The 27,965-nt window shown below is 34.8% G+C and overlaps 1 protein-coding gene across 1 annotated transcript; it reads left to right on the top strand.

Annotated features, from left to right (window-relative positions):
- Positions 1-30: 30 nt before the first annotated feature.
- On the top strand, positions 31-25,267 carry LOC118195027 (sulfotransferase ssu-1-like). Its single transcript, XM_035366260.2, has 3 exons — positions 31-110; positions 20,733-20,997; positions 24,709-25,267. Exons 2-3 carry the CDS (start codon positions 20,753-20,755, stop codon positions 25,163-25,165), a joined length of 702 nt encoding a protein of 233 aa, XP_035222151.1. The 5' UTR covers positions 31-110; positions 20,733-20,752; the 3' UTR covers positions 25,166-25,267.
- The last annotated feature ends 2,698 nt before the right edge of the window (positions 25,268-27,965 follow it).

Raw genomic sequence — 27,965 nt, 5'->3', positions numbered from 1 at the left:
TCTTCCGCTTTGAGATAACGATATCGTTGTTAAGAAAAGCGAAAATAATTTCTTTTATGTTCCTAACTTCACAAAAGGTGCTTCCTCATGTCAACTAAATTTCGACTCAAGTAGGCATCGCTTTCTTTTCAGATATTTATATTTTCTAATTTATATGAATACGTCTTTGTTTTCAATTAGATTGTTCTACAAAACATTTACATTCTTTTTGAGACATTTACACTCTTCTTGAGACAGCAATTTATAGGTGAAATATCGGAATATATTTATTTCTTTCAGAAATAAGTAACAGCGTTTTAAATACTTTCATTTTGAGAAAATATGTTTTTACATTGTCTTACGCATATCTGGTACGATAAATTATACTAATTTTTTTTTATTTTAATCAATTATACACGCGATGAAAGCACGAGCACTTTTGAACTTCGATTTTGGAAAAATGAACTAAAAAAAATTGTTTATAAAATAATAAATATAATATTAATGAAAATGTGAAGAACTAATTTTAAAGTTTGCGTGATAATTTTGTATCTCTTATTTATATCATTAATGACTTTTGATTCCCTCTATTGCATAAAACATACGATTTCAAGAATCAAGCGTTCATTTTTACTTCCTTGTAAGAAGTAAAAAGGAAGTATTGTAATCGCGAAAAATTTTGGGTATCATATTTCAACGAAAATATCGATTTTGACTGCTATCCAATGCATTTTAATGATGTTTTTGCGGGACATCCACAAGTAAGGACAGAATAAAGGACTCTTTTGTCCCCAAAAAATTATAAAACTGATTTAAATCGAATTCTAAAGAGAATTTTTCGTGGCGTCTGTGTGTACGTATGTACGTACGTACGTATCTCGCATAACTCAAAAACGAGTAGTTTCAGTACGTTGAAATTTATTATGTAGAACTGCTATAACATGTAGATGTGCACATCGTATTTTGGTTGCAATCGGCCGCATCAAAAGTATATAAATATATGTAGATATATATCCACTCAGTTACTCGGCTCAGTTTCTTTATTCGGTACTTTTCCGTTTTGCCGGCGATAAAGTCGCCAATAATGGTAGAACTGATGCCAAAAGGAATATCTTCGCTGGTAACCTTTTGCGCCTCATTTTCAAAACAAGTTAAAGCCATTTCTTATCAGATTGATTGTTTCTTTCAATACTGGCATACAATTACATAGAACTTTCACCAGAGAGTTCAGTTTTATGTCCTAAGCCACTGGCCCTTCGCGGTAATTAAGTCAATTAGGATGCAATCACACAACACACACGAAGGCGAAAATATAGAAAAGGCAAAGTCAAGAGTTAAATTCATCAATTATAATGAGAATGCACTAGCGAAGTAAAGCACAGCGGTTTCACATAATTTCTGAGTAAGCTATTCGTACGAATTGAAATAATTCTCGCATTTAAACTTGTATTCCAAATTAAGATTTAACTTAAAATTAATGTAGATAATTAGACTTTTGAAGCTTAGTTTACGTGAGATGAGATCACTTGAGGTCATGTGATATAAACAGGCGAATCAGGATGTCGAACCATAAAAGCATAGTAAATTCTCAAATTAATGTCTTTTGACAAATGTATTGTCTTTATTTATTGGCTTTTTACAAAATTTTAAACTATATTAAAATAGTTATGCCTTCAAAATAAAAAATTCTTAAAAACTAACATTTGGTAACATTTTTTATGTGTATACTGTATGTTGCCGCCCATAAAGTCTGCTTGGCGAGATTTGTGCTGAAGAAACGGAAAAGTATTCTTTATTCTTATATGTTTGTAAATTGTGCATTTTTTGCTTTAAAAATGATTGAATTATGTTGTTCTTATCTTCCGGTTAAGGATTTTATGCCTTTAGTAAATCTGCATGCAATATTTGTGGAGTTATCAACAATTTAAAAGTTAATTAAGTGCAGTTAAGCCTAATGAATTTTGCAATGGCGGACATGTTTGTTTACATTTCAAACTTGGCAAAATAGTGGATTTGTTGCCAATCTAGAGAAACTAAGCTTCGCTACAACAAAGATAACGCCATCTTTTATTATTGCGAATTAATCCATTATGGAATTTATTCGATGAAATAAGTGTTTCAGATTTACTTCGTAATATAGATATTTTGAGCTTTTATGTATTTTTGCCTTGTCGGGAAGTGAGGAGAAATACTGAATCGTCTGTGAAAACTGTTTCTTTTCTTTTTTTTTCTTTTCTTTTGTTTTGTTTTGTTTGCTTAATTTTTTTATACATTGTTTTAGATTTAATTTAGTATTTGAATAGAAAATGTGGCAACGATTAGATAATTCTTCAAATGATATAAACTTATATACATTTTGAGTTATAATATGGACAAAATGTAACGCTGTTAAGTGAAGCTAACGCCAGAGTGTTGCTATGGTAAACAAATGTAGTGAATTTTAAAAAGTAGATTTATTATATTGTGGTTCATGTGATATCGGCGATATATATGTAATTCAATCCAATAAGTTTAAATGAAATGCAAGAAAAAATGCGTATAATTTAATATTCAAGGCAAGGAAGTTATGTGGTGTACACATCAGATTTTTTAATTTTTAGAGCAGAGCCTCTCAGTCCTTATATAATTTAAACTCTTAGCTGTTATTTTCCTTCCCTGTTATCTGTTTTAGGTTTTATATTAAATACAATCTTTAAGAATTTCATTTTTTTTACATACCCACCTAAATTTTAATAATTTCATGCTCAAGTCAATTTTAATCGTTTTCTGTGAATTAGCACATTTATATTACCCTATTTCAATGTTAAAAACCTGATACCTCTGCCTGCTAATTTTGTTTAAATATTGTCAACTCCTTTTCAGAAATTTAATATATTTATACATACGTCAGTTTTGTTATGAAATACTTATAATATATGTACAAGTTATTTTAGCGAAAAGAGCGAATAAATTTTGTGAACAGGACGGTTTGAAATAATAAATTTATTAAAATTATTTATTCATAAATAAATTTATTAAAAGGTTCACAGTAATTATAAATGTTTTGAGGTATTAACGAATTAAAATTAAAATTACCGCTATAAATTTTCGCATGACAAATAATAAAATAAATATTTAATTTGAAATGTCGTTAACTTTGTGAATCTTAAAATTCATGTTAGTTAAACTTTATAACAAGTAGTAACAAATAATTAAAATATAAGACAAAAATTAACTGATTTTAATTACAACAAAAATAAATTGATAAAATAATGAATTTATATTTTTCTTATGTATAAGTCTGATTACTCAGTTTTATTTTGTGAAATAGTGATATTACTTTAAAAATTTTGGAGATATGAAAGATATTAAAACTTCCTATCCGCTTCTGTGGATATTTGTATTTATTAGTTATTTATTACATTAATGTTAGTTAGTATTATAAATACTAACTAAAATTTATGTATCCCAAAACTATTAAAAATCATTTCAAACTTTCGTAATTCAAATCGCTTGTATTTTCATATACAATTACCATGCTTAAAGTAATATTTAAAGCAATATATATTATACTTTTTTAAAATAAATATGTCTCCGTTAACTGTTTTTCTTCAAAAAGTAGAAATTTTAATAATCAGCTGTGTATGCTAGAATTTATATGTACACATTGTTTTAAATATACTCACGCCTATATCAAATATTTTAATTAACTTTTAATTGACTAGGAGGTTGTAAAACAATTTGATGTAAAATTAGATTTTTTCCATATTCTCTACGCTGGATTAACCAAAAGGCAAACCTTTCGTGTGTGTAGGTAAAGAAAATATGAAATTTATCTAGTTTCATCAAATACTGTAAGTATACTGCAAGTACTACAGCTACCGTAACATTTGCAAATTTTGATAATTTTTAGAAAATTGGCGTAATTATCATTTTGTTAAGCTGAAAATGTCTATTTTTTATTCTTCCATATTAAAGTAGCAAGATAAATGGTTTCAATTCTATTAAATGAGCTTCCAAAAGATTTCAAACAGCTGAAATTTTTTAAATGTCAAATGGACTTTGCTGTAGTTTCATCTTACAATTGCTTACTGCCTGCACAAAATGAGATAAAAATATTACCGAGGTTTCATTAGTATACGTTAAAGAAAAATTTTCCTATTAAATACTTTTTTTATTTATTTTTATGAATATGGAAAATTTAAAGAATTTTGGAAATATTCGATTAGTATTCAATATCTAAACTTTTGCCCTTATCTACTAAAACGTTCTTATATGAAACCCACGATGCAGAAAGTGATCATTTATATGAAAAAATTTAACAATTATTATTATGTGAAAGCAAATAGTATTAATTGCTTCTGTACAAATTCTGTATATCTCCTAAGCTGCTTTCAAATATATGAAAATTTAACTCTTTGTTTTAAATGTTATATGGTGAATACTGCCAAACAATTTGAATTTATATAGTAAAAAATTACACAGAGTCATTTATCAACATCTTAAAAACAGACAATTTCAAGAAGTAAATAAACAATTTACTTTTAAAAAGTAAATAAAAATATTACTTTTAAGAACTAAATAAATATATTACTGTATAAATATGGTTTCATAATTAAATAAGTTTTATGACTAACTATTTTCTTGTATGTAATTAAAAACAGGTCGCACTTCTTATTAAACAAATGGAATAATTTTAGTAACCTATTTTTTTTTTTTTATTTCAAAGGGAACCGTCAAACATTTGGCTTATATTTTGCAAAGATTTTCTCTAATCCACGATGAAGAAAATGTTTCCACGAAATTCTGAGCAGTATATTATGAAAATTAGAAACATGCATTTAGTATCAACGTTTTAAGAAAACAAAGTTTATTTTCGAGCAAGAGTAGATTTTATATCGTATGTTAATGAAGTTGATATTTCTGAACAGATTTTGCTAAACAATGTGAGGGAAAAAAAAACCTTCTCCCTTCTTGCAGTAAACACAGTAGAGTCCCGCAAACTCAACTTCTGATTTCCCGACATTTCATAAAACTCTATACTCACTAAATAATCTCTGCAATACATCTTTATGCGTATGAATATTCGCGTGTTTTCTTGTTCTGGTCAAAAATTTGATATGTTATTCTAATTTTGCAATTTTTCTCTCTTAGATTTTGGGACACTTTTTTTTTTTTAATCTGTATAACGAATTTGAAGACATGTTTAATTCTTGTGGTGCAGATTTTAATCTATCCGAATCCTCCTGCCAGTAATAAAAAAGCTATAGTAATCAGATAGCCGCTTTCAGTTATCTCGAGCATACCGTTCTGTTGCAAGCAGTGAACAGGCTTGTCTGAAGGTTCAATCTGTATCTGTTATAAGATAAATTTTCGGTTCCTTCTGGGCACAATTTCTGAATTTGTATCCAGGTTTACAAATGTTGTGAATAGTAACCTAAGGTACTCGTGGGGTCAAAGGATGCCACCCCGGAATCATTGCTTAATAGAACAAAGATAATAAGATAATATAAGAAGAGAACAATGGTTCGCGGATTTGATGTGTCACCTTCATCTTGGAATCACATCACAATCGGATATGACGTCACTATCTCGAATTTTTCGGGATATGATAGAGGCAGGTTGAAGGACGTCATGTACCATAATTTTATTTTTGATTGTTGCAATGAAAATATTTTTTCATAGTCTCGCTTTTGTGCCAACGACGATTTTCTTCATTTTTTGTGGAAATGACAATTTTTTCAAAGTTTTATTTTAGTGGCAACGACCTCTTGAACGTCTTTGGGATGACATCAGTTTTTAATTCAGTATTATTTAACATGTAATTATTTTTTAGTTACTTAATACGCAATTATTTTTAATTATTTAATTTGTAAATAATTTTGAATGAGCATTTCATTATTTAATATTTATTCCGTTTTAATTGATTCCATTATTTATTAAGCTCGGATTCGAACCCACAACGTCTCGCACGGGAGACTCGCACTTAACTGCAAAGCTAAGCATATGTTCGTTCAAACCTGTTTTTTGACAAACCTGTTTTTCAAACCTGTTGTCTTAATACGATACCTCTAACCATGACGTCCACTAGTCTAGAAGACTGCGTATGTCAGTTAGATGAAATTAACAGCGCAAGGCTATTTCAAAATGCCCAAGCCGTTTCGCACTTTTGGTGCATCCGCGACAGCGACCGATTGTATTCTTAAGTACCAATCACCATCTACCTAATGATATACTTTCTATTTTAGCCAATCAGCGGGTTTATTTCATGAAGTTGGTAGAGATTTATTTTGGCTTTTTCATCATTACTTTGAATTGATTTTTGCCGTTTTAAATGTAAGATTTTCCCAAACTTGTCTTTCTTATTTTACAAGCATATTTATTTATTATTTTTTTTTCTCATTCTAACTAAAGTCACTAAACTAAAGTCAATATTCTTTTCGACACACATTTATACATTTAGCAAAAGTAAATTTCACTTTTAGTTCTCACAGATTAATGTTTATTTCAACAAAAGTAAATTTATTTTTACCTTTTTTCCCCGCTTTTTATTTTACTAGAATTTTTTTCCAAAATTTTTTGTTTTTCACTTTTTGACTCTTATATGTATGTTTATGTATGTTTCACTTTTTTATGTAATAATGAAAAGCAAAAAGAAAACGATAAAAGAATATCGCTACATTTAGTTTCTCCACTTCATTTGAGACTGTTGTTTAAATCAACCTTCATTCAGGAGGTTTTCCTGAAGCTAAATACACTAAACAGGTATGAAGTGGAAAAGAAATAGTTAGGCTATAAGGTATTTCTCCCACTTTCCTAGCGTACCTTCGAGGTGTAGTGGTTCTGCACACAGGACCGGTATTCCAGAGGTCCGTGGTTCGATTGCCGACGAGGGCGTTTGCAGTTTTTAATTCTCCTGCTTCCAAAAATACCTAATGTCTCTACAGTGGCGCCCGAACTAAAAGGGTTGTGGATGATGACTCTCCACACCCAGGATTCGGCGAATGCATCCCCTAAAAACCCCAGTCGCCCTTTAAAAGGGGAAGTATATAAGGTATTTCTCTCACCTCCTTAGCGTGCCTTCGTGATGTAGTGGTTCTGCATACTGGGCCGGTATTCCAGAGGTCCGTGGTTCGATTCTCGGCGAGGGCGTTTATTAATTTTTCAATTCTCCTGCTTCCAAAAAAACCTAATGTCTCTACAAGGTGATCATCTACCGTAGGTGGAGTTATCATTGTTATGAGACAAGCCGATCTAGGGAAAATAATACTGAAATTGCCATTTTAATGTAATAGGCTACAGTATGTTTCAGTTTTTAAAGGCTGGACTGTTAATCATGAGGCAGCCGGTAAAAGATGATAATCTAGCGGTCATTTCGTTGCCTCATCTCTGAGGATGTTACGCAGTATTCGTCACAGGAACAAAATAAATGCTTTTGCATCCGCAAACGGAGAAAAGAACAGTATTAATATGCAAACTTCATATGGAATCCATCGTGTGGTAGATAGTTTCTGCTAGGAGTTCTGCTAAACACTACTCTAGCCAAGGAGAGAAGAGAAATTGCGTTTTTAAATATCATAAATTGTGATTTAATTAAGTTTTATTAATTATTAAAATTTGTAATTTTATAAGACATAGATTCTCTTATTATAATTTAAGCAAACTCTTAATTAGTATAACAAACTGGTAATTCCTTTAAAAATACTGAAATTTTGAAGAGAGAATATTTTTTTATAACTAATCTGTACGCATTCTTTCGAAAGATTCCAAATAGTTCATAGTATGACATTTAAAAAGACATCTGGAGCAAGCTGGATGAATTTCCTCTTTTATTATGAATTTGACTTTTAAAAGAATTGATGAGATTATTTCGACACAGCAAAATGATATAGGTTTAACTTTAGCTAACTGGTTTTTTACAAATCTCCTTATGTACCAGTTTCATCAGTCAATGAATTTCATGTATAACCTTGATGAAATGATAAACCTCGGTGTAAGAGTAAAAGCTATCACTCAAAGATTTCAAGTTATAAATACACATGAAATACGCATTCATTCTTATTTATCAATGGTATGACACTATTTGAGGGGAGATAATTAATTTTGAAACTCTCAGTGATTGTTAGAAAAAAAAGTCTATCCAATAAATACTTATGTAAGAATAAAATACTTATGTAAGAATTGAAGACAATTAAACTGTTATCAGCGGTATCGAATAATTTCGAATCGATAGATTTGCGGACGTTTTACTTGAAACACCCTATTAAAATTATGATGTGGAATGAAATCTTTATATCTAACACAACAGCACTTGGAAGCGAAAGACAGTGAAGAAAGTTTGAATTAAGCCAAAAGAGCAGATTTAGTTTCACTTAGATTTTGAAAGAAATCCCATCATTTCGTGATATCTGCTTTTGTCTCATAATACAAGGAGCTTTTTCACTTGAAATTAATGCAAGGCAACGAGTGAATTTTACTAATTATTAATTTTTAAATTTCACTCCTTTTATAGCGTTTATTACTTTATAAGGTATTTCTCTCGTCTTCTTAACATGTCTTCGTGGTGTAGCGGTCAGCACGCTGGACGCATATTGGAGAGGTCCGTAGTTCGAGTCCCGGCGTGAACACTGCTCTTTTTTTCATATTTCCTGCTTCGGTGAGTATATAACGTATTTCTCCCGCCGTCTTAGCATGCCTTCGTGGTGTAGTGGTCAATACGCTCGAGAGATCCGTCGTTAGAGTCCCGGCGAGGGTATTGCTCTTTTTTCATCTTTCCTGCTGCGAAATAACCTAATGTCTCTACAACTTATAACTGTAAACACATTCTTTCCATGATATGCAAATCACTCGAGGCTCCATCTCAGAAAGGTTTACTTGAATAATACACTAATTTAACAAAGCTGGTACACATTCAATCCACACATTCAATCCAAAATACCATATACTGAAATCGTATATTCGTATGATGATTCAGAACATTTCTTAAATAACAACACTGAGATCTTGAACAATGAGTTTTCTGAATGTCTACCAACTGAAATTCTTAGGCTTTTTTTCAGAAAAAAAAAATCTTCATCGAGGAGCGTAATAATTTTCTGCCAAGACATATTTCAGCTGGTGCTGTACTACTGGTATCATGTTTGGCGGAACTTAGTGCATAGGTTAGTTCATTAACACAGTTATTCCAGCTCTGGTAGTAATCTTTTGTGTAGGTGCAGATCATTTTAACTACGTTTCTATTTACACGGTCTGCAGTATTCGACAGTGGTCGATAAGTGGCCATTTTAAAATATTTCATGTCAAGACACCTACTCATTTCCTCACACATTTGACTTACAAATAGCTTATCATTATCTGAAATTATTTTTATCGGAGCTCCGAATTTTAATATAATTTATTTTAAAATGCATTAGCAACAATTTTTGAAAAAGACCTTGCAATATCTATTTGCTAAACTTTCAGTGTAACCGCTGAATTAAGTACCAGAACCAGATAGGAAAAGGATTAAAAGAAATTAGATTCTTTAAAATTCACAATGCGTCGACTTGACAATAAGAACCTACGCTCGCTCGGGTGGTAACACAAGTAGCAAGAACTAAACTTAAAATTCAAAGATATTAACAAAACAGTAGAATTTTCCCCAGGGCTCATATAATCTCGTTACCTAAAACGGAGTCGAAGTCTAGTGGCGGCAGAATAATAGCAGTTACGCTACTTTAACCAGCAATAAATACAGAATCAGAAGCTTACGCTACATAGGTACAGTGCTTGCCCACTCTCTCTAACGTTCCCGTCTTGAGCTCAGTATTTAAGCCTTTCTTCCTAAATGGTAGAATTTGCATTCCTTCACTCGCGCTACCAAATTTAAACATTCTGGCATTGACAGTTAGGGAAATGAAATGCTTATAGGAAAGAAAGCATAAAAAACTTAATTGATTAGTAAAAATAAATATAAATCCATACAACTTTCAAAGGGGAATTATTTGTACCCTCTCTGAAAAATGATTAACAATCACGAGCAAGTACCTGTTTTTAATTTTTCACTACGTGGGTAAATAGCCTAAAAGAGACCGCCCAGACGGTATACGTAGTGGTTAGAGGAGCCTGCTGCGATATAGAAGGGCTCAGGTTTCAATACCTTATAAAACATGGATGTTTGCAAATGTATAGTGTCTGCGAGGCATGGAGCACTATAATATGGGTTGAGCCGAAATTCCTCTCCAGAGGTTGATGGTAAGGGAAGATAGATGGAAAACCCTCGATCAGTTCCCCTCCCCGGATTGCTCTCCTTCAAAATTGGGGCTGGAACTGAGTGAAATCGAACGCTTACCTGTATGGTGCTCAAGACTCTTGCCAACGACAGGCGCAATCTTGTTCTCCTTGCCATGATGAATTTCGCAGACTTGTTCTGATGTTACTGTGAGGCACAACACACAACAGTACAACAGAACCTAAAAGATCAGTTCCTACAATTTTGTTTAGGAATGGAGGTTTTATGTTATTTATGTACCTGGCTGGGATATAATTAATATCGTTAATTAACTGGCAAGTGTTACAAGGCTTGACATAGTCAGTTTCAAAATCATTGTAACTGTGAAAAATAAACAGCTTGCCTTACTCTTTGCGTTGTACCTCATATTCCGCGATGGCTTGCTAAAGGCAAATCAGGGAATTTATGTAAAATACTTAATCTTAAACTTGGTGGGATAATCCGCTGTAATTCATTGTTCTGATATGTTCCTTTCAAATAGAACAGAAGGTTATCAATGATATCTTTGGTGATAGCCCTGCTCCTAATTCCTGTTATATCAAGATGTTCAAAGTGGATAGAGATCTTTCAAATAAGCGTAGATATTTTTAAATTGTGGGTCTACTTGCAACAATGATTATTTCTCATGAATATATAGTTTTAAAAACAGTAGGGTATATTTACGTTCTTTTACCTCATCATTTAGTTTAATTCTTGATACAGCATCCGCCACAAATTTTCTTTCCCTGCAATATGTCAAATTTTAAAATTGTACTCTGGTAATTTAAGATGCCATCTTATGGGTCTGAGTGAAAAATTCTTCCAGAATGCAGATGTATTGCAGCCACACAGTTCGTATATACGGTAACAGCTTCCTTGCCAAAATAAACTCGGAATTTTTGAACGGTGCTTGTGATGTGACTGTTATGGCATCAACATAAATGAAAGTTGATTTACCAACTACAGACGTAAGATTATGTCCATTGCCTTTGAAACGTAGCATAAGTTAAACGGCATTTCAAAAAAACTATGAACAATTGATTTGGTAATAAGTACAGTTTGCGGGTCCTCATGTTTCACACATATCTGAAATCTGAAGTGAGATATTTTGTACATTTAATTTACTATTATTGATAAGGGGTAAACTGGATATTTTGTGTATTGTTGAGTCTCCTGTGATCGGCAACGAATCTCCAGGTTTCAAAATCGATGAGAAGATTATTCTTTTTTCGGCATAGGTCGACAGGGCTAGCGTAAGGCTATTTGTAGGGAGTATAATTTTGTTTTTCAGCATGTCCCACAATTACGCGTTTCTACGGTCTCCACTTTATCGTAGAGGTAAGCTTTTCCTCTCCATAGACGATTATTTCCCGTTTCACTCCAGTGACTCACCACATGTGATAATCCTAAGGAATCATCAAGTAAAATGCAAAAATTTCTTACTAGTTGCTCGAAATTTATTTTATCTTCCAGTTGTAATTCTTTGAAGTTTAAAACTTGAGGCTGCACTTCTTTCTACGTCAGCTTTTTCATATTTAACTACATCGTATTCTCGCGGAAATTATTATGTGCTGATTTTTAAGAAAAATAATCTCGAAAACAATTTCTTTCGCTCATTGTTAGTTCCATGTTCAACGTCAGCCCCTCCACTCATTCACAATCTTATTATTGCCTTGGAAGCTGCAATATAGATTAACCAATGACTACTAGACTACTAAAAAGCTTCTTTGCGCCCCTATGTCCAATAAGGCATCTGAAGGAATTTCATTCAGAATAATTTGGATATTCGGGAGTATACGTTTTTAATTAGTATCGTATTTAATTTATTACACATTTCTTTTCGTTCATCTTGGGTGACAGACCTTTCTGACCCATAGCACCCATACTTATTTCATTTAATTTAAAAGTTTCCGCTTGCTATCAGCCAATTTAATTTTTTGAGATTTATCTTGTCCATCGCCGTTAGCGAACAGAAAATTTTCCTACCGAAACGTCTTTTGTCGTCAAATTTAGCTCCTCTTTCGGCGGCGACATTCAAATTTTACAGCTAACACGAAACCCTGTTTTATCATACCAGGGATTCTAAACTCTAAAAAACCTTGGATATGCGCAAATCCTGAGTAATATTATCAGGTTCAATGTTCCGTCTTCCTTTCTTCGGGAACATGCAAGGACCTGACTCGGAACAGAGAGCTTACTAAAGCTATGTTCAATAACTGTGGGAAGTAGACAGGATACACAAGAAGGGTATACAAAACCCTTTATTTTTCTCTATTTAAAATAACTTCCGTACTTCGGAATACAAAGACCCACTACTTGTGGTCTAAACGTAAAAATATAAAAATAAAACTAAACTCTAATTTAACTTTAAAATAATAAACGTGGAAGATTGGCCTTATATTAACAGGAAGCCGTATGTAGTACAGAGAACTGTGAACACTACAATACGTTTAAAGTTATCAAGAGGATCAAACCTCTGGCCTGGAAGGCAACCAGCAACCGAGTAAAACTGCTAAGGTACGCGGCCTGCTTCGACTAACTCCTTCCTCTCTCTCGCTTGGCAAAAAGCCACAACTTAAGTACTTGGCGTTCGCCAGACAAATTTTGCATAAATAAGTTAAAGCTTTTAATTCTGGCCGGAAGTAGAAAATAAGAAGTGATAGTAAAGATTTAAAATAAAATAACCGTTAGTAAAACTTAAGATCCTTACATACTTCCCGCCAGAGTTAATTAGTTTGAAACTGAGGTCTAAAACGACCTTGTTGAAAACTTTTAGCTCTAGAATCTAACGCGAGGCCAATCTTTTACAACATTTTTCGCTAGAAACTAGAAATTTAAAAGAAAGAAATTTGTTTTTACAATAGCAGCTCCCAGGACACGCAATTTTTTCATCTGTACTGCATCTAAACAGGAGCTTTTATTCAAATCTGGTTCCTTCCAGAGATCTGGAAGGAAAACTAGTTTAATGAAATGTTACACAATGAAATGGCAAGTAACATGCATAATTATATTTCTCTTAACATTCTTATTTCATTCATGACTATTTTAATTATCTCTCCCCGTGCTCTCTGACATGTGTTGTAAAAGAACCCCAAACACGAATGTGTTTATGTCTACGTGTTCAACACTTCCTCCTACAATCAAAGCACTAACGTGTTAAAAATTCAACATACCAAGACCTCGTAACACACCCTAACTTCAACTCTAAACCCTGAGGTACTATTCTGAAAGTGGCTAACTCTGAAGTGTAGCGTCTGAGAGCCTAACTACATTCATTCAACCTTTAACACATATTCACCATGATTTGGTCTTTTTACAGTCACACGAATAACAAATTTTTAACATTACTTTCACTTTTACCATATCACGGTATTTCTTAACATTTGAAATAACAGTTCACATTGTATATAAGAACATATTAACATGCCGTTAATTTTACGCATTTGACAACATACATTAGTAGTACATTGTTAACTTCTATTCTTTTCAAAGCAAGTGCCAATTCTTTATACATTGAAATACTACATTTCAAAAAGTCTTTCAGACTAAAACTTCTTTCTTGCCAGAAAGTTTTAAATAAAATTTATACAATAACTTTTACAATATTTAAGTCTTTACACATCGCTATTATACATCAAATTTAGTTTTACACGCGAGTAATTTAAAAACATAATACCAAAATCGGTAACAACTCATTTCTCGCCCTTTTGGCGATAAAGGTAGACCTCGCATGAGGTAAAACTTCTTGAAATCTGCCACTGGCAGTAAGAATGAAAGATTAACTTAAGTTTGCAAAGTAACACAAAATTTTACTTATCTTTGTGATATTCGGACATTCTTTTCTGAGCCCAGTCCTGGAAAGTAGCGAAGATTCTTGTTTGATTTATCCTCCTTCGTGTGCGGGCTCGCCCTTCAGTGCCTTTCTCTAGAAGCTTTCTTTTTTTTCCAGTTCGATCACCCTTGAATACCTTCTTTTTCGCCTCTGCCTGTTGTCTTGGCCGTTTGATGGCAGCTGGTCTTGGCGGAACCGGAAAATTTCTTTCATGTTCCTGCTTGGACCTCGTTGCTGGCCGTTCAAATTTTCCTTGTAACTTTTCCTCCGCCGCTGGTGGCCCTTCCGCAGTTCGGCGACATTTGCTGCGGAGAGTCCTGTCGGATGTAGAGTAGATCTTCCGTTTTAGAGCCGGGTTATAGTTGTCGTCATTTCTCCTGGCTCTCTTTGCATACGTCGTCCTTCTCCTTTCTTCATTCTGGGGGTGTTCGTGAGCTCTCTTTTCTGGACGGTGGAACGGCGTCTTTTTCTTGCTACCTTCAATTTTCCGGCGGGGAAACTTTCTTTTCACTTGCTCCTGCCTCTTAATGGCTTGACCTTGTACTTGTCGTTGTTCCACCTCTGGAGCTTGTGCCTGCGGTGTCTGCCGTGCCGGATCCTGCAAAACATCTTTGAAAATTTGCATTTTATTACGATCCTAATAGGGTTTGATTTGATCAATGTTTGCGGAGCAGGTTTCCCCATTCCTGGCTTTTAACACTATTACAGCGTGAGTTATTTTTTCTATGACATATGGTCCTTCAAGTCGTGGAAAATATTTGGCAGTTTTATCTTCTGGTGCTGAAGAAAGTGAATGCTTAATTTTTAATACTTGATCCCTTACTTTATAAGTTACTCCCCGTCGTTTCAAGTCGTAATACAGCTTTTGTTTTCTCTGTGCTACTTCCGTATTCTTTTTCGCTTCTTTAATTAGTTTTTCTATATCACCCATTTTAAATTCTGGGGCTCTTTGTTGCACATAAAATAATTTATCTAACGGCGTTATAATCTTTCTGCCTAAAAATAACTCAGCAGGAGTTTTGCCCGTTCTATCATGTTTTGCGGTCCTAAGGGCGAAAGCAAATTCATTGACATAGTTATCCCAGCTTTTATGAAAATTTTTAACATAACTACGGATAATTTTCACTATATTTCTATTGACCCGTTCCGCTATATTTGATTGCGGCCGATACGGGACCATTTTTGAATGACGTATGCCCAGTTTTTTTCACATGTCTTCAAATACATTACTTACAAATTGAGGACCATTATCCGATATAACTTTTAGGGGCGCCCCCTATTTTAAAATATATTATTTAAAATAGAATCAGTAACTAATTTCGCGGAGGCTCGTTTTAAGGGAACAATTTCGGTCCACCTACTAAAATGATCAACCATAACAAGGAGATAGCGACTTTTATTTAACTGACTTTTTGGGAAAGGGCCCAATAAATCGATGCCAATTATTTCATTTGGAAATTCGGATTTAATACTATTTAGAAACCCGGCCGGGCGGAAATTAATATAATTAACTGCCTGACATGTTGGGCAGGACTGGACATATGCCCTTGTTAACTTTTGCAGTTCCGGAAAATAGACTACCTCGCGTACGCGTTGGATAGTTTTTCGAATACCAGCATGAGAAGCTAAAGGGCTGTCATGGAGCTCCTGCAGGATATTTAATCTAAGACTAGCTGGGATAACAGGTCGAAATTCGTTGTTGGAATTCGTAGTTTTTGTATAGAATAATAGACTATCTATTAGTTCGTAATGGGCCGTCCTATTTCTTATCGCCATAATATCTTGGTGGCTAAAATTTTCAGGATCCTTTAAATACTCATAAATGCTTCCAAACTCAGGATCCTTACACAGTTCGGTTATTACAGTTTCTCGGGAATTTATTTTACATGCTGTGAGCATTGCCACCATTACGGTATTACCTTCTTCATCTATTTTAATTCTGGATAGGGCATCTGCTACGATATTTTCCTTTCCGGGGGTTTGCTTGATTACCAGATTATATTCTTGTAGCTTGAGTGCCCATCTTATTAACCTTGGAGATAAGTTTTTCCCTGAGTACAATCTAGTTACCGCCGCATGATCAGAGTACACTGTTATCGGCGCCTTTCCAAAATAGACTCGGAACTTTTGCACTGCTAACAGAACTGCAAGTGCCTCTCTCTCGGTCGCGGAATAGTTTCTTTGTGTTTGATTTAAAGTTCGGCTAAAAAATGCCACGGGCTGCTGATTTTGCGAAAGTACCGCTCCTACCGCATAATCCGAAGCATCCGCTGAAATTTCTAAATTCTCATCCTTTTCAGGAAATTTCAACACAGGGACTTGCGTTAATGCTTGTTTTAATTTTTCAAAAGCACTATTGGCTTCGGCCGTCCACGAGAATCTTGCCTTTTTCCTTTTTAATTTTAACAATGGTTCAGCAATAGCTGCAAAATTTTTTATAAAGGACCTATAATATGAACAAAGTCCTAGAAAAGAAGAGAGCTTCTTCACCGTGTTTGGAGTCGGATACTTTTTTACAGCGATTATTTTTGATTCGTCTGTCTCTATTCCTTTCTGAGATATTTTGTAACCTAAATATTTTAATTCAGGGGCTGCAAATTTGCACTTTTCGACATTAACTTTTAGACCGGCCTCATTTAATAAAGAAAACACCTGTCTTAAATCCTGTACATGTTGGTCGAGATTATCACTAGTAATAATGATATCGTCTAAATAGATAAATGTGGACTTTCCAAGAACAGGCCTTAACACAATGTCCATACATCGCTGAAATGTTGCCAATGCCCCTGAAAGGCCAAACGGTATACACAAAAATGCATAAGTGCCAGACTTGGTTATAAATGCAGTCTTAGGCACGTCCTCAGGCCTAACCCCTATTTGAAAATAACCAATCGTTAAGTCTAAAGTCGTCATATATTTGGTGGATGTTATGTTGCGTAGAATTTCTTCAATAATAGGTAACGGATATACCGGATATTTAGTTATGGAGTTTAATTTACGGTAGTCAATTGCGAATCTCCACCTTTTTGGATGTGTCAAAGGATAGTCATTATTTTTCTTACATAAAACCACCGGGCTAGCATAACTACTTGAGATGGGCGTTATGATCATTTTACGTAGCATTACGGTGATATGCCATTCTATAATTTTTTCCTTATTCTTATCATACCGGTATGCTTTGTGGCGAACTGCATTGAATCTCCGGTGTCAATACTATGGTTAGTAACCTGAGTAAATCCTGGAATATCACTAAATAACGAAGCAAATTCACTTACCACTTGTCGGATTCTTCGCTGTTGTTCATTAGGCAGGTGGTCAAGATTTAACATCGGCGGTTCAACCTTTTCTCCACGAACTGGTTTCATCGTCAGCTTAAGGGACGCTTCATTAAAATCCAGCGTTGCTTGTGCCTCTGAAAGAAAATCTATTCCTAAAATAATATGTGCTTGCAGATTCTTTACTATGAAAAACGTAACCTTTACTTGTTAGTCCTTGATACGGACATACAGCGGTAATTTACCTATACACTTACATTTTTCTCCTTGCGCCGCTAACACTGTCGTATTATCCGAATTATATATGCGGTATTTCAGAAAATACTTCCTAAAAAAATCTTTTGCCACACAGGAACACTGCGCGCCTGTATCCAGGAGTGCGGTGGCTGGGATATTATTCACCAACACTTCAATCTTCGGATGAATCAAATTTTTCACCATTGCTGTATTTAACTTGAAGGAAGATGGGTTTTCGTGGCCTTCGGATTTCCGCACCCTCCCGTCAGGAGAAATCCGTTTTAATTTAAATTATTTTTCATTTCCGTGCTTTCCTTCTTTTTCCACTGGCCTTGAGACTTCCTGGATTGCTATTGAACAGTCGACGTTCGCCGGCTGTTTTTGAATGCTCGGGTTTCCTTGCCCACTGATTCGCTTTGCTTCCGTAGCCGTGTGCTTGACTTTGCTGTAGTTTTGGCGCACCAAATTGGTTTCGCTGTTGATATTGGCGTGCGTCTTCTTTCAATGTCCGCCGTTCTTCTACTTTCAAACTGGATTGCTAGCTCAAATAACTTTTCCAGTGTAGTCGGATTTCTTAATTCAATAAAGTCTTGCACTTGGGGCAGTAACCTCGGCAAAATCACTTGAATTATCTCAGGATCCGGACGGTTTCCATACAAGAGTTTGAAGACGTGAATTTTTCTTAAAATAAATCTTGAGAGATTTTCGATTCTTTGCTGATATATACTAAAAAGTTCCGTTTCTAATTTCGCACGATCCCTTACAACAGGGAAGGCTCTTACTAGGGCAGTCTTGAAATTCTCGTAAGTATAGGTGGGACTTCCTGCTTGACCCAAGAGACTTCTGCCTATACACTTGAACCAATTAAGCGCTTGGCCCCTCAAAGCGCTGGTAGCTAAGGTAACTTTTTGAAATTCGTGCACGGGGTAGAGCATGAAGTGGTCATCCAATTTTTCCAAAAAACTGGTTACCGGTGAGTTTCCATTAAATGTTGCTTCTGGTTTCATCGAAGCGCGCATGGTCTGGACGATGTAACCAAATCCTTCCAGGGCGGCAGCTGGCATTTCTGGATTCTGAGCCGCTTCTGCAGGCAGCACAGGTTCTTCTTGAAACTCGGCCATGGTTATTCTTCTTCGTCGGGCGCCACTATCAGGTTCAATGTTCCGTCTTACTTTCTTCGGGAACATGCAAGGACCGGACTCGGAACAGAGAGCTTACTAAAGCTATGTTCAATAACTGTGGGAAGTAGACAGGATACACAAGAAGGGTATACAAAACCCTTTATTTTTCTCTATTTACAATAACTTCCGTACTTCGGAATACAAAGACTCACTGCTTGTGGTCTAAACGTAAAAATATAAAAATAAAACTAAACTCTAATTTAACTTTAAAATAATAAACGTGGAAGATTGGCCTTATATTAACAGGAAGCCGTATGTAGTACAGAGAACTGTGAACACTACAATACGTTTAAAGTTATCAAGAGGATTAAACCTCTGGCCTGGAAGGCAACCAGCAACTGAGTAAAACTTCTAAGGTAAGCGGCCTGCTTCGACTAACTGCTTCCTCTCTCTCGCTTGGCAAAAAGCCACAACTTAAATACTTGGTGTTCGCCAGATAAATTTTGCATAAATACGTTAACGCTTATAATTCTGGCCGGAAGTAGAAAATAAGAAGTGATAGTAAAGATTTAAAATAAAATAAACGTTAGTAAAACTTAAGATGCTTACAATATCAACTCAATAATTTTTACAACGATTTTTTTCCATATAACAAATTCGCAACCTATACTTTTCTTAAAATATGATCAGTTAGTCTTAGATTATTATTTATCATAAAGTATTTACCATAAAGAGATAATTTATCATAAAGTTCCGATTTCAGCTTGGCTCTATCTTTATCCACCGCGAATACTCCCAAAAGTGCATTTTAAAATACATCTATCTTATTTTCGAAGTCCCTGCTTCATTTAGTATATATTTAGTAGTACCTTTACACCATTTCTGTACTTGACCTTGTAGCTGAATTGTTGGTATGGCCATCTTTTGCACTTCGAAAACTAGTTTAATAGTAAATGTGTCTTAAAGTTTTCTAAAAAGGCCAGGACCTTCTTCAACACTACTCGATGGTTTCATTGAGGCATGCATAGAGCCATGCATTGACTATAAATCTGAAGTCTTGCGTGTGACTTCAAAAGTCACATGGAAGGCTTATTGGTACCGTAGGCTTCCTGGAGCCGTTGAGCACCAAATGTAGGATTCTGGTTTGTCTAAAAGCTTGTGTTAATGTCCTGTACACTGGAAACGAGTATCACTTATTCTCAAACGAAGAATAAGAAACAAAAAAGACTAATACACAAAGTCAATAACAAAGTTAAAAAAAACCAGCTTATTTAATTTTTAAATGTACAGAAAGGCAGTGCTTATGGGGCAGATTAATCTCCATTACTTGCGCGAATTTAAATTAACGTAAAATAACATTAAATTCAAATGTAGCTAATCTGAAACTGCAACACAAAACAAACTATTTTAACTGGCTCAAGATAGTTATTGTGCGTATTTTAAACGTCAGCTAGCAAGATTCTAAAGCTGGAAAAAAATTGGGAAAACTGGCGATATTAAGTAACAGAAAGACGAGCCTGCCAGAAGTTCTAAGCATTCAAGCCTTCGGCTTAAATACACAGACAACTAATTTGCATTCTGGCGAGGACCACGAAAATAAGAAATTACAATAAAGTTCAAATCATAATAATTGATTAATTAGCATTATCAGGTTCAATGTTCCGCCTTACTTTCTTTGGGAACATGCAAAGACCCTGACTCGGAACAGGGAGCTTACTAAAGCTATGTTCAATAAGTGTGGGAAGTAGACAAGATACACAGGAAGGGTATACGAAACCCTTTATTTTTCACTCTTTACAATAATTTCCGTACTTCGGAATACAGAGACCAACTACTTGTGGTCTGAACGTAAGAATATAAAAATATTAACTAAACTTTAACTTAAATTCGGAATAATAAACAAGGGCCTACGTGGAAGATTGGCTGTATATTAACAGGAAGCCGTATGTAGTACAGAGAACTGTTAACACTACAATACGTCCTTTTTTGTTCACAGATTATTTTTTTTTGTGAAGACTTACTTTTTCATCGCTTTTTCATATCTCTTAAAATAATTTTAGGTGCGAGTGCTGCAGAGGAAATGCCAAGACCTAATGCCATCAAGTTCCATCTTCCCTATCACCTGACTCCAAAGTCAGATAAAGCCAAGTATATTTATGTAGCCAGAAATCCTAAAGACTGCTGCGTTTCCTATTTCCACCACATGAAAAATATCCCTGGTCACGGCTTCAGTGGAACTTTTGATGACTTTTTCGAACTTTTCATTTCTGGAAACATAGACTACGGGGATTATTTTGATCACGTTCTTGGTTGGTACGCTCACAGGTAATTCCAAAGTAATTAGCTTTAATAACAAGTCAGTTCATAAAATCTCTTTTCTCCATACTATATTGTTACTAATTTCATCATATATCAAAATAATATTAGAATAAGAAAATAAAATGATGCTCACCTTTCTTACCTATTTCTCATTGCGCTGGTAAACACCTTCCGTTTTAATTTCTTATTAAATATCGAAGGAAGCAGCAAAAACATTTTTCAACTAGGGACCACTTTTATAAATTATATTCTCTATGCACCAACTTCTTCTTGTCCCTTTCAAAAGTAATTTTTTCTCACATATTACTACCAATATACTTATGCTTTTAAAATACAAATAATTAAAATTCATTTAACTTTTATACTGCCATTAACTGATTAAGTTAATAGAAGATAATGTATATTTGTTTTGAATAACTTTAGCACTTTAGCATTTTAGACACTATTTGGAATGCAAGAGAGACCACGTGGAGCCGGCCGTGGTAGAAGAGAGAAATATCTTTAAATTTCTTGCATTTCCTCCATCTAAAGGTCAACTGAAAGGAAGAAGTATGGATGCCAGGTATCCCAGTTTTTGACGAAGTTGTCTTCTGTCTTGAAATAATGTTTTCAAAACGTTAGTTTGCCCAAGATTTTTTTTCATATTATTTCTTACAATAGTCTGCCTCCATCTGGTGTTCTTCGAGATATTCACGTGCACACGATTTCGCAATCATTTTTATATTTCTCCTGTCCAAATATTTTATTGATCTTCCCCTCGGATAGGAATCTGGTTGGATTCTGTTGTTATCATAAAGCAGCTGTGAGCAGAATATTGTGGTAGGTTTTCTTTCGTAATCAATAGCGGCAATCGTTGCATATACGTGAATTCAGTTCAAATATGCCCTTCGAAATTTTGATGTGACAATGACCCACATACGGCAAGCATTGTCTTAAGATATTACAGGTGGAATATGTGAACATTCTGCGAAATTTCCATAGTTTTCCAATCATATATTTGAATGTACATAGAATATCATAATGTCCACTTACTATTAAATGCCTTGGATCTTCCCAAAATATTCAAGGAATACATCTTTTAGGAATGTTTCAGAAATTTAAGCTATGCACATAAAGTCTGTTTCTATGTCAATACCTAAAGATTTCCTTGGACTTTTATACAAGCAACCATCATAACCCATTCTTTGCGAAGGTTAGGTACACCTTTAAGAATATATGAAAGATTTTTCTTTACAGTGTAAAGCCCATGAAATACAGCTCAAATATTTCAGGCATATTTTTTCAAATAGACTGAAAGAACATTCAAATTGGAATATGCTTGAAATAAATCAAATTACTTGCGATTGTTTCGGGAATATTAAGGGAAGAAAATGCTGCGTGAGGAGCAGCACAGACTATTCCATGCTATGCAAGGCAAAAATCTAAAATTTCCAAATATGAAAATTATTCCATTATTGCTTTAGAAAATATTAAGGCGAAATAATATTCTTAATATGTTTAGTAAAACTAATTTAGTGAATAAAGCATGATTTATTTCCGTAGAAATATCCTTGATGATAACAGTAAAATAAATATGCCGGGTTTTGGCAGTCAAAAATAGCGACAACTCTAGGGAGACTGCAATAACCCAGTCAACTAGAACATTATGATAACAAGTCCCCATCTATCAAGTTTTGGTTTTGTCACCACTGTGGAGTCATTAATAATCATTCTTGAGCAGAGAATATCGAACAAATAGTTGTACTCTCGCTAGAAGCTGAGACCTTCCAGTTGCCAACTGGTATGGTTGGATACGGTAGTAGCTCACGAAAAGAATAGCTTTAAATTTCTTACAAAAGACCTAACAGAAAGCAAAAGTATCTTTATCTCAGTCATCTACACTGGTGTGCAAAAATTAAGGACGAAATCGAAAAATTAGCATATTAGCTGAACGAAGAGGCAGAGCGGACAGAAAGACCAATCAGGAGATTAAGTAAGGTCATGTACGGTAGCACATGCGCAGATATGCAGGCAGACGTAATGGGGGGGAGTGTCTGAGTAGTGTAAAGCATGTTGTCGGTGTAAGATCAGTATTTCTGGCAAAGAGATTGCACGTCGTATAGCAGTTAAAATCACACCGAGTTGCTGCCTCAGCGAGAAATGGCGAATAATCAATCTGTTAGACGACATCTGGATGCTTTTACCCGAGGTCGAATCATTGGGAAGTTGGAGGAAGGCCGCAGTGTGAAAAGTGTGGCTGCAGAGTTTGGAATTGCTCACAGCATCGTTTCACGACTTTGGAGACAATTTCAAACTACAGGAACAGCTATGCGGAGGTTTAGTAGTGGTCGTCCACGAGGAACCACAACCGCAGATGACCGGTATATTGCCTTACAGGACAGAAGAACCAGGCGGCAGACAGCAGCAGAAATCGCTAGACACACGACACAAGCGACTGGATGACCGATATCGCGTTTTACCGTGGCCAGAAGACTGCACGGTGGTGGTCTGTTTGCATGACGCCCTGTACGGTGTGTATCTCTAACGCCTGCCCATCGGAGAACGCGTTCTCTGTGGTGCCGGGAACACCGGAATTGGAGAGACAATGAATGGGGACGAGTACTCTTTACAGATGAGAGCAGATTCAGTCTGAGTAGCGATTCTCATCGCATACTCATCTGGAGAGAGCGGGGAAGCCGCAATCATCCCTCGAACATCATTGAAAGGGACAGCTATGGAGGTGGCGGTGTTCTCGTTTGGGGAGGCATCATGCTTGGTAGTCGTACAGACCTTCACATCTTCGACGCAGGTTCAGTCAACGGGACCCGTTATTCTAACGAGATTCTTCTTCCATATGTGCGTCTTTTTAGAGGCGCTACGGGTCTGCAGTTCCTTTTCATGGACAACAATGCACCATGTCATCGCAGAGTAGCTGCCGAACAGCTCTTAGAGAGTGAGGATATTGAACGTATGGATTGGTCGGCACGATCTCCGGATCTCAATCCCATCGAGCATGTATGGGATTTTCTAGGCAGACGCTTGGCAGCTCGTACCTTACCACCAGTAACGATTCTGGAGCTTCGATTGGCGCTGCAAGACGAATGGGCAGCAATGTCTCAACAACTCATTGACACCCTCATTCTCAGCATGGGCAGACGCTGTGAAACCTGCCTAGCAGTCAGGCAGATCATATCCCCTATTAAAGACCGGATGTTTCTTGCTGGACACCCATCACAGGGGTGTTTCGGCCTTCAGTCGCATTGCGCTCCATGCAACGTTTTTCAATAAAGCTTCTTTTTATCCCTCTGATTTCTCTTTTAGTAAGTGTTGCTTACATTACTCATGTCCTTACGTTTTGGGGATCTTACGGTATTTAATGTGTTGATTTGGAAAGCTTTTGTACAAAGTTATATTGAAAAAACCATCTCGTCCTTAATTTTTGCACACCAGTGTATGTGGGTAATCTGTCTGTGTAGACATTGACATGATTCTTGCCTCTACATATTATTAGTCAGCAATTATTTTGTCAAAGAAACACAATTCTGGATAAAACATAATGACTCATTTCACAGGTTAATATTCTTGATAGAATTGCAACATTTTAGATTTCGGAATTTTTTACGAATGCGCAACGTGTACAGTTACGAACTTATTGCATATTTTTTTTTTTTTAATTTAAGACTTGCTTCTCTCCGTAAGCACTTAAAAAATTATGATTAAATTCTGTGTCTTTTCTAGGAAGGATTCAAATGTACTTTTCTTGACTTATGAGCAAATGAAAGAAGATACAAGTGGTGCTATTTTAAAAATGGCATCGTTCATTGATGACTCTTTATACGCAGAACCTCTCCGAAATGATCCGGAAATTTTGAATAACATATTAAAATTTAGCAGTTTTGATTACATGAAAAATAAAGTAAACAAAAGTATGGAGGAACTGACATCAATGACTAAAGAAGAAATAATGAATTCTTCTCTTCCTAGCCAACTGAAAAAGTTGTTCACTTCTTTTGATCGTCCAAAACCGGAAAAAATACAAAGGAAGAAAGATGAAAACAGCGGTTTTGTACGAAAGGGAATCATTGGCGACTGGAAAAACTACTTTTCTGAGGAGCAGAACAGACGCATGGATGAGAAATTTGCTGAGAAAACGAAACGCACCGATTTGGATAATTTGTGGAAAAATTACATGTAACTAATTTTCAATGATCTGAAACTAACAGAGGAAACAGAATGATCTCGTAGTTTTAGAATACCTTAATAATATGTGCAATAAATTATTATTATTATGTTTGAACCTTTAATTTTATTTACTTAGCCTTTCGAATATCTGATGCATTACATCATTATATGCAAACCTTCACTATATAATGCAATATTATTTATTATTTTATTAACATGAGATAAGAATTAACGTTAAGTGAAATTCTGAAAATACGTATTTTATACACGAAGATTAAATGCATAGTAGCACAGGCATAATCTAAGATAAAGATAAAAAGAAATATTTTAATTATTTTTTAGAACTGTCTCCTTCTTATAATAATTCTTTTATTAATGCAATAACTCCCACTCGCTCAAGATTATTATACCTGCTTTATGTCTTTGAAGCTATGAGTGCAAGCAGTACTTAAATATTTTATTTGTATGTATTTCAAATATTTGTAATTACTTCAAAATAATATAATTTCCTTTTATCCTCCGTTAAACAATCACGAAATTTTGTAATATTCTTTATTATATATTGAAGACTGAAGAATACGTTTTCTTCTACAAAATAATTTTTGTTAGTTTTTACACAAATTCTTTTTTTAATTAATTATAAAAAGAAGGTGTCGTGTCTAAACCTATCAAATCTTAACCTATTTTGTATTGGATTGATTATGGCAAAGCAAGCACGGGTTATCTACCTAAGAGAAATGATGCTTTCATGTAGGATTCTTTAACAAAAGCTGGGTAGCATTTTTGTTTCACATGGAGAAACTCGTGGAAACGTCCATGTAGACAGCCCATTCTTTGGGTCGAATTATCAACATTTAGCAATTTTATCCACCCGATTACTGGTGTGCTTATTGTTTTCGTGCTAAAAAAATTAACCTCAAACGCTAAAAGGGAAGGTATGAAGATAAAAAGAGGTATTCAAAATATACAATTTACATATAAAGTAGAGGTTGCATCGCCAAATGCAAATAAGCAACCAAAATTAGCACAAAACGCAATCCCACATTCACACCACAACGACTTAAAAAAGGGCATGCCGCAACTATGTGTCAGTTCGCAAACAGCAATAATTCAGTACAATCCAAGACGCCAAAGCGGAAAGCCATGAGCTGAAGATACCATTTGCATGATGAAATGCATTGGACGGCTGTCGGCTAGTGCAAGACAATCCGTTGTGGCGAGAGAGCTGAATGTGCACCGTAGGTCATCAATATGCTGTGGAATCATTATCAAAGGGATCAAAATCTCTATAGAAGACGTGGGTCGGACGCCGAAGTATTACCATAACAGTAGATGATCGCTACCTGTTGCTATGTGTAAGACGCCATAGGTCACTAACAGCATGACAGTTGGCGTCACATCTCTCTGCTGCTGCAGAACATATAAAATATTCTTTTATATTAAATAATTCGCCTGTACACTCTAGGATTACACTCTAGGATAGAGTGTTGTATAATTATACACCTTTTTCAGTGGAAGTTTTTACTTAGCTCTTGAAGAAAGAAAAAAAATCTTAATAAATTATTTGCATTTTAAATTAAAATTTGCGTGAAAATTCATTTAATTACGTATTAAGTATCATTTAACTTTTGAAAGTCACCCTGATCTGTGGAGAGGTTAGAGTAACAGACTGCCGTATCGTTGGGCTCGGGTTCGAATTCCGGAGAAAGCTTGGATCTTTGGGCATGGAGACACAAGTTCGCTCAAGAATATTTTCGGTAGCGAAAGAAGAGTGCGAGACTCTCGGATCCACCTCTCGGGGTGTTTGCAGTCAAAATCGTTTTGCAACTTCTCCCTTACTTGCGGGTTATAAATGAGTTGTCCCCTGTGGAGCACCTTGGTGAGATGGTTGAATGACCTATGGATATGGACAAGTGCCGATAAATGCATTAAGTTGTAAGTGTGCGGTCAGCAAGCTAATTTGCAACAGTAGAAAATCTAATACAGCTCAAAGCTCTGTGATAGAACTTAGAGCCTGAAATCTTATTTATGCTCCAAACTAATTTGTAATTTAATCAAAATTGATGAAAGTTAAAAGAAAGGCGAAACAATTAAGATATTGGGTTAATTAAAATGAAACCGTACAAGACTATCGGAAAAGAAAATATTTTAATACACGATTTCTCACACTGCTTGGCACATACGAAATTCAATTGAATTTTAACAAGTTTACTAATGGCTATGTTAATTTTTATGATCATTGTTTTATTTTTCCTGCCAATGTAATTTAACTTTATAGCAAATTTGCATGTTTTGGATGTAGCCTTTCACCAAATGTTATTTTCTATTAATGACGATTTAAGAATGGATTTTTTTCTTACTTTTCTTATTACAAAAGTACATTCGGTTAAATTTTTATTCTTGAATACTGTTTTAATTAAGTATCAGAAAAAAAAACTATCATATCCAAATATAAATATTTTTATTGCATTTAAAAACTACATGAAATATAAATTGCTATCTCTTTATAATGACATTGCTATTAACTTCAAATATATATCATCTGTTTTAAATTTGTAGAATTAACATCATTAATTTTACCACGTCAAAATTTCACTAGGCATCTCTGAATTGTATATGCTACTGTTTATGTATTAAAGGACGTTTAAATTTTAAAAGAATTCAAACTGCATACAGATTCAAATTTAGTTCGATACGTGGAATACAGAAATTATTAAGATCTATAATAACACAAATCTTCATATATAATCTGACAATTCCGGAGTCTTATTGACTTGATTTTTGTGCCCGTAGTACAAAAACTACTAATAAAA

This window comes from Stegodyphus dumicola, chromosome 5, assembly GCF_044657685.1.
Source record: "Stegodyphus dumicola isolate Sdum_Otavi_A_Nest chromosome 5, ASM4465768v1".
In the NCBI taxonomy this organism is placed as follows: domain Eukaryota; kingdom Metazoa; phylum Arthropoda; class Arachnida; order Araneae; family Eresidae; genus Stegodyphus; species Stegodyphus dumicola.
This window is presented reverse-complemented; position numbering and strand designations above follow the sequence as displayed.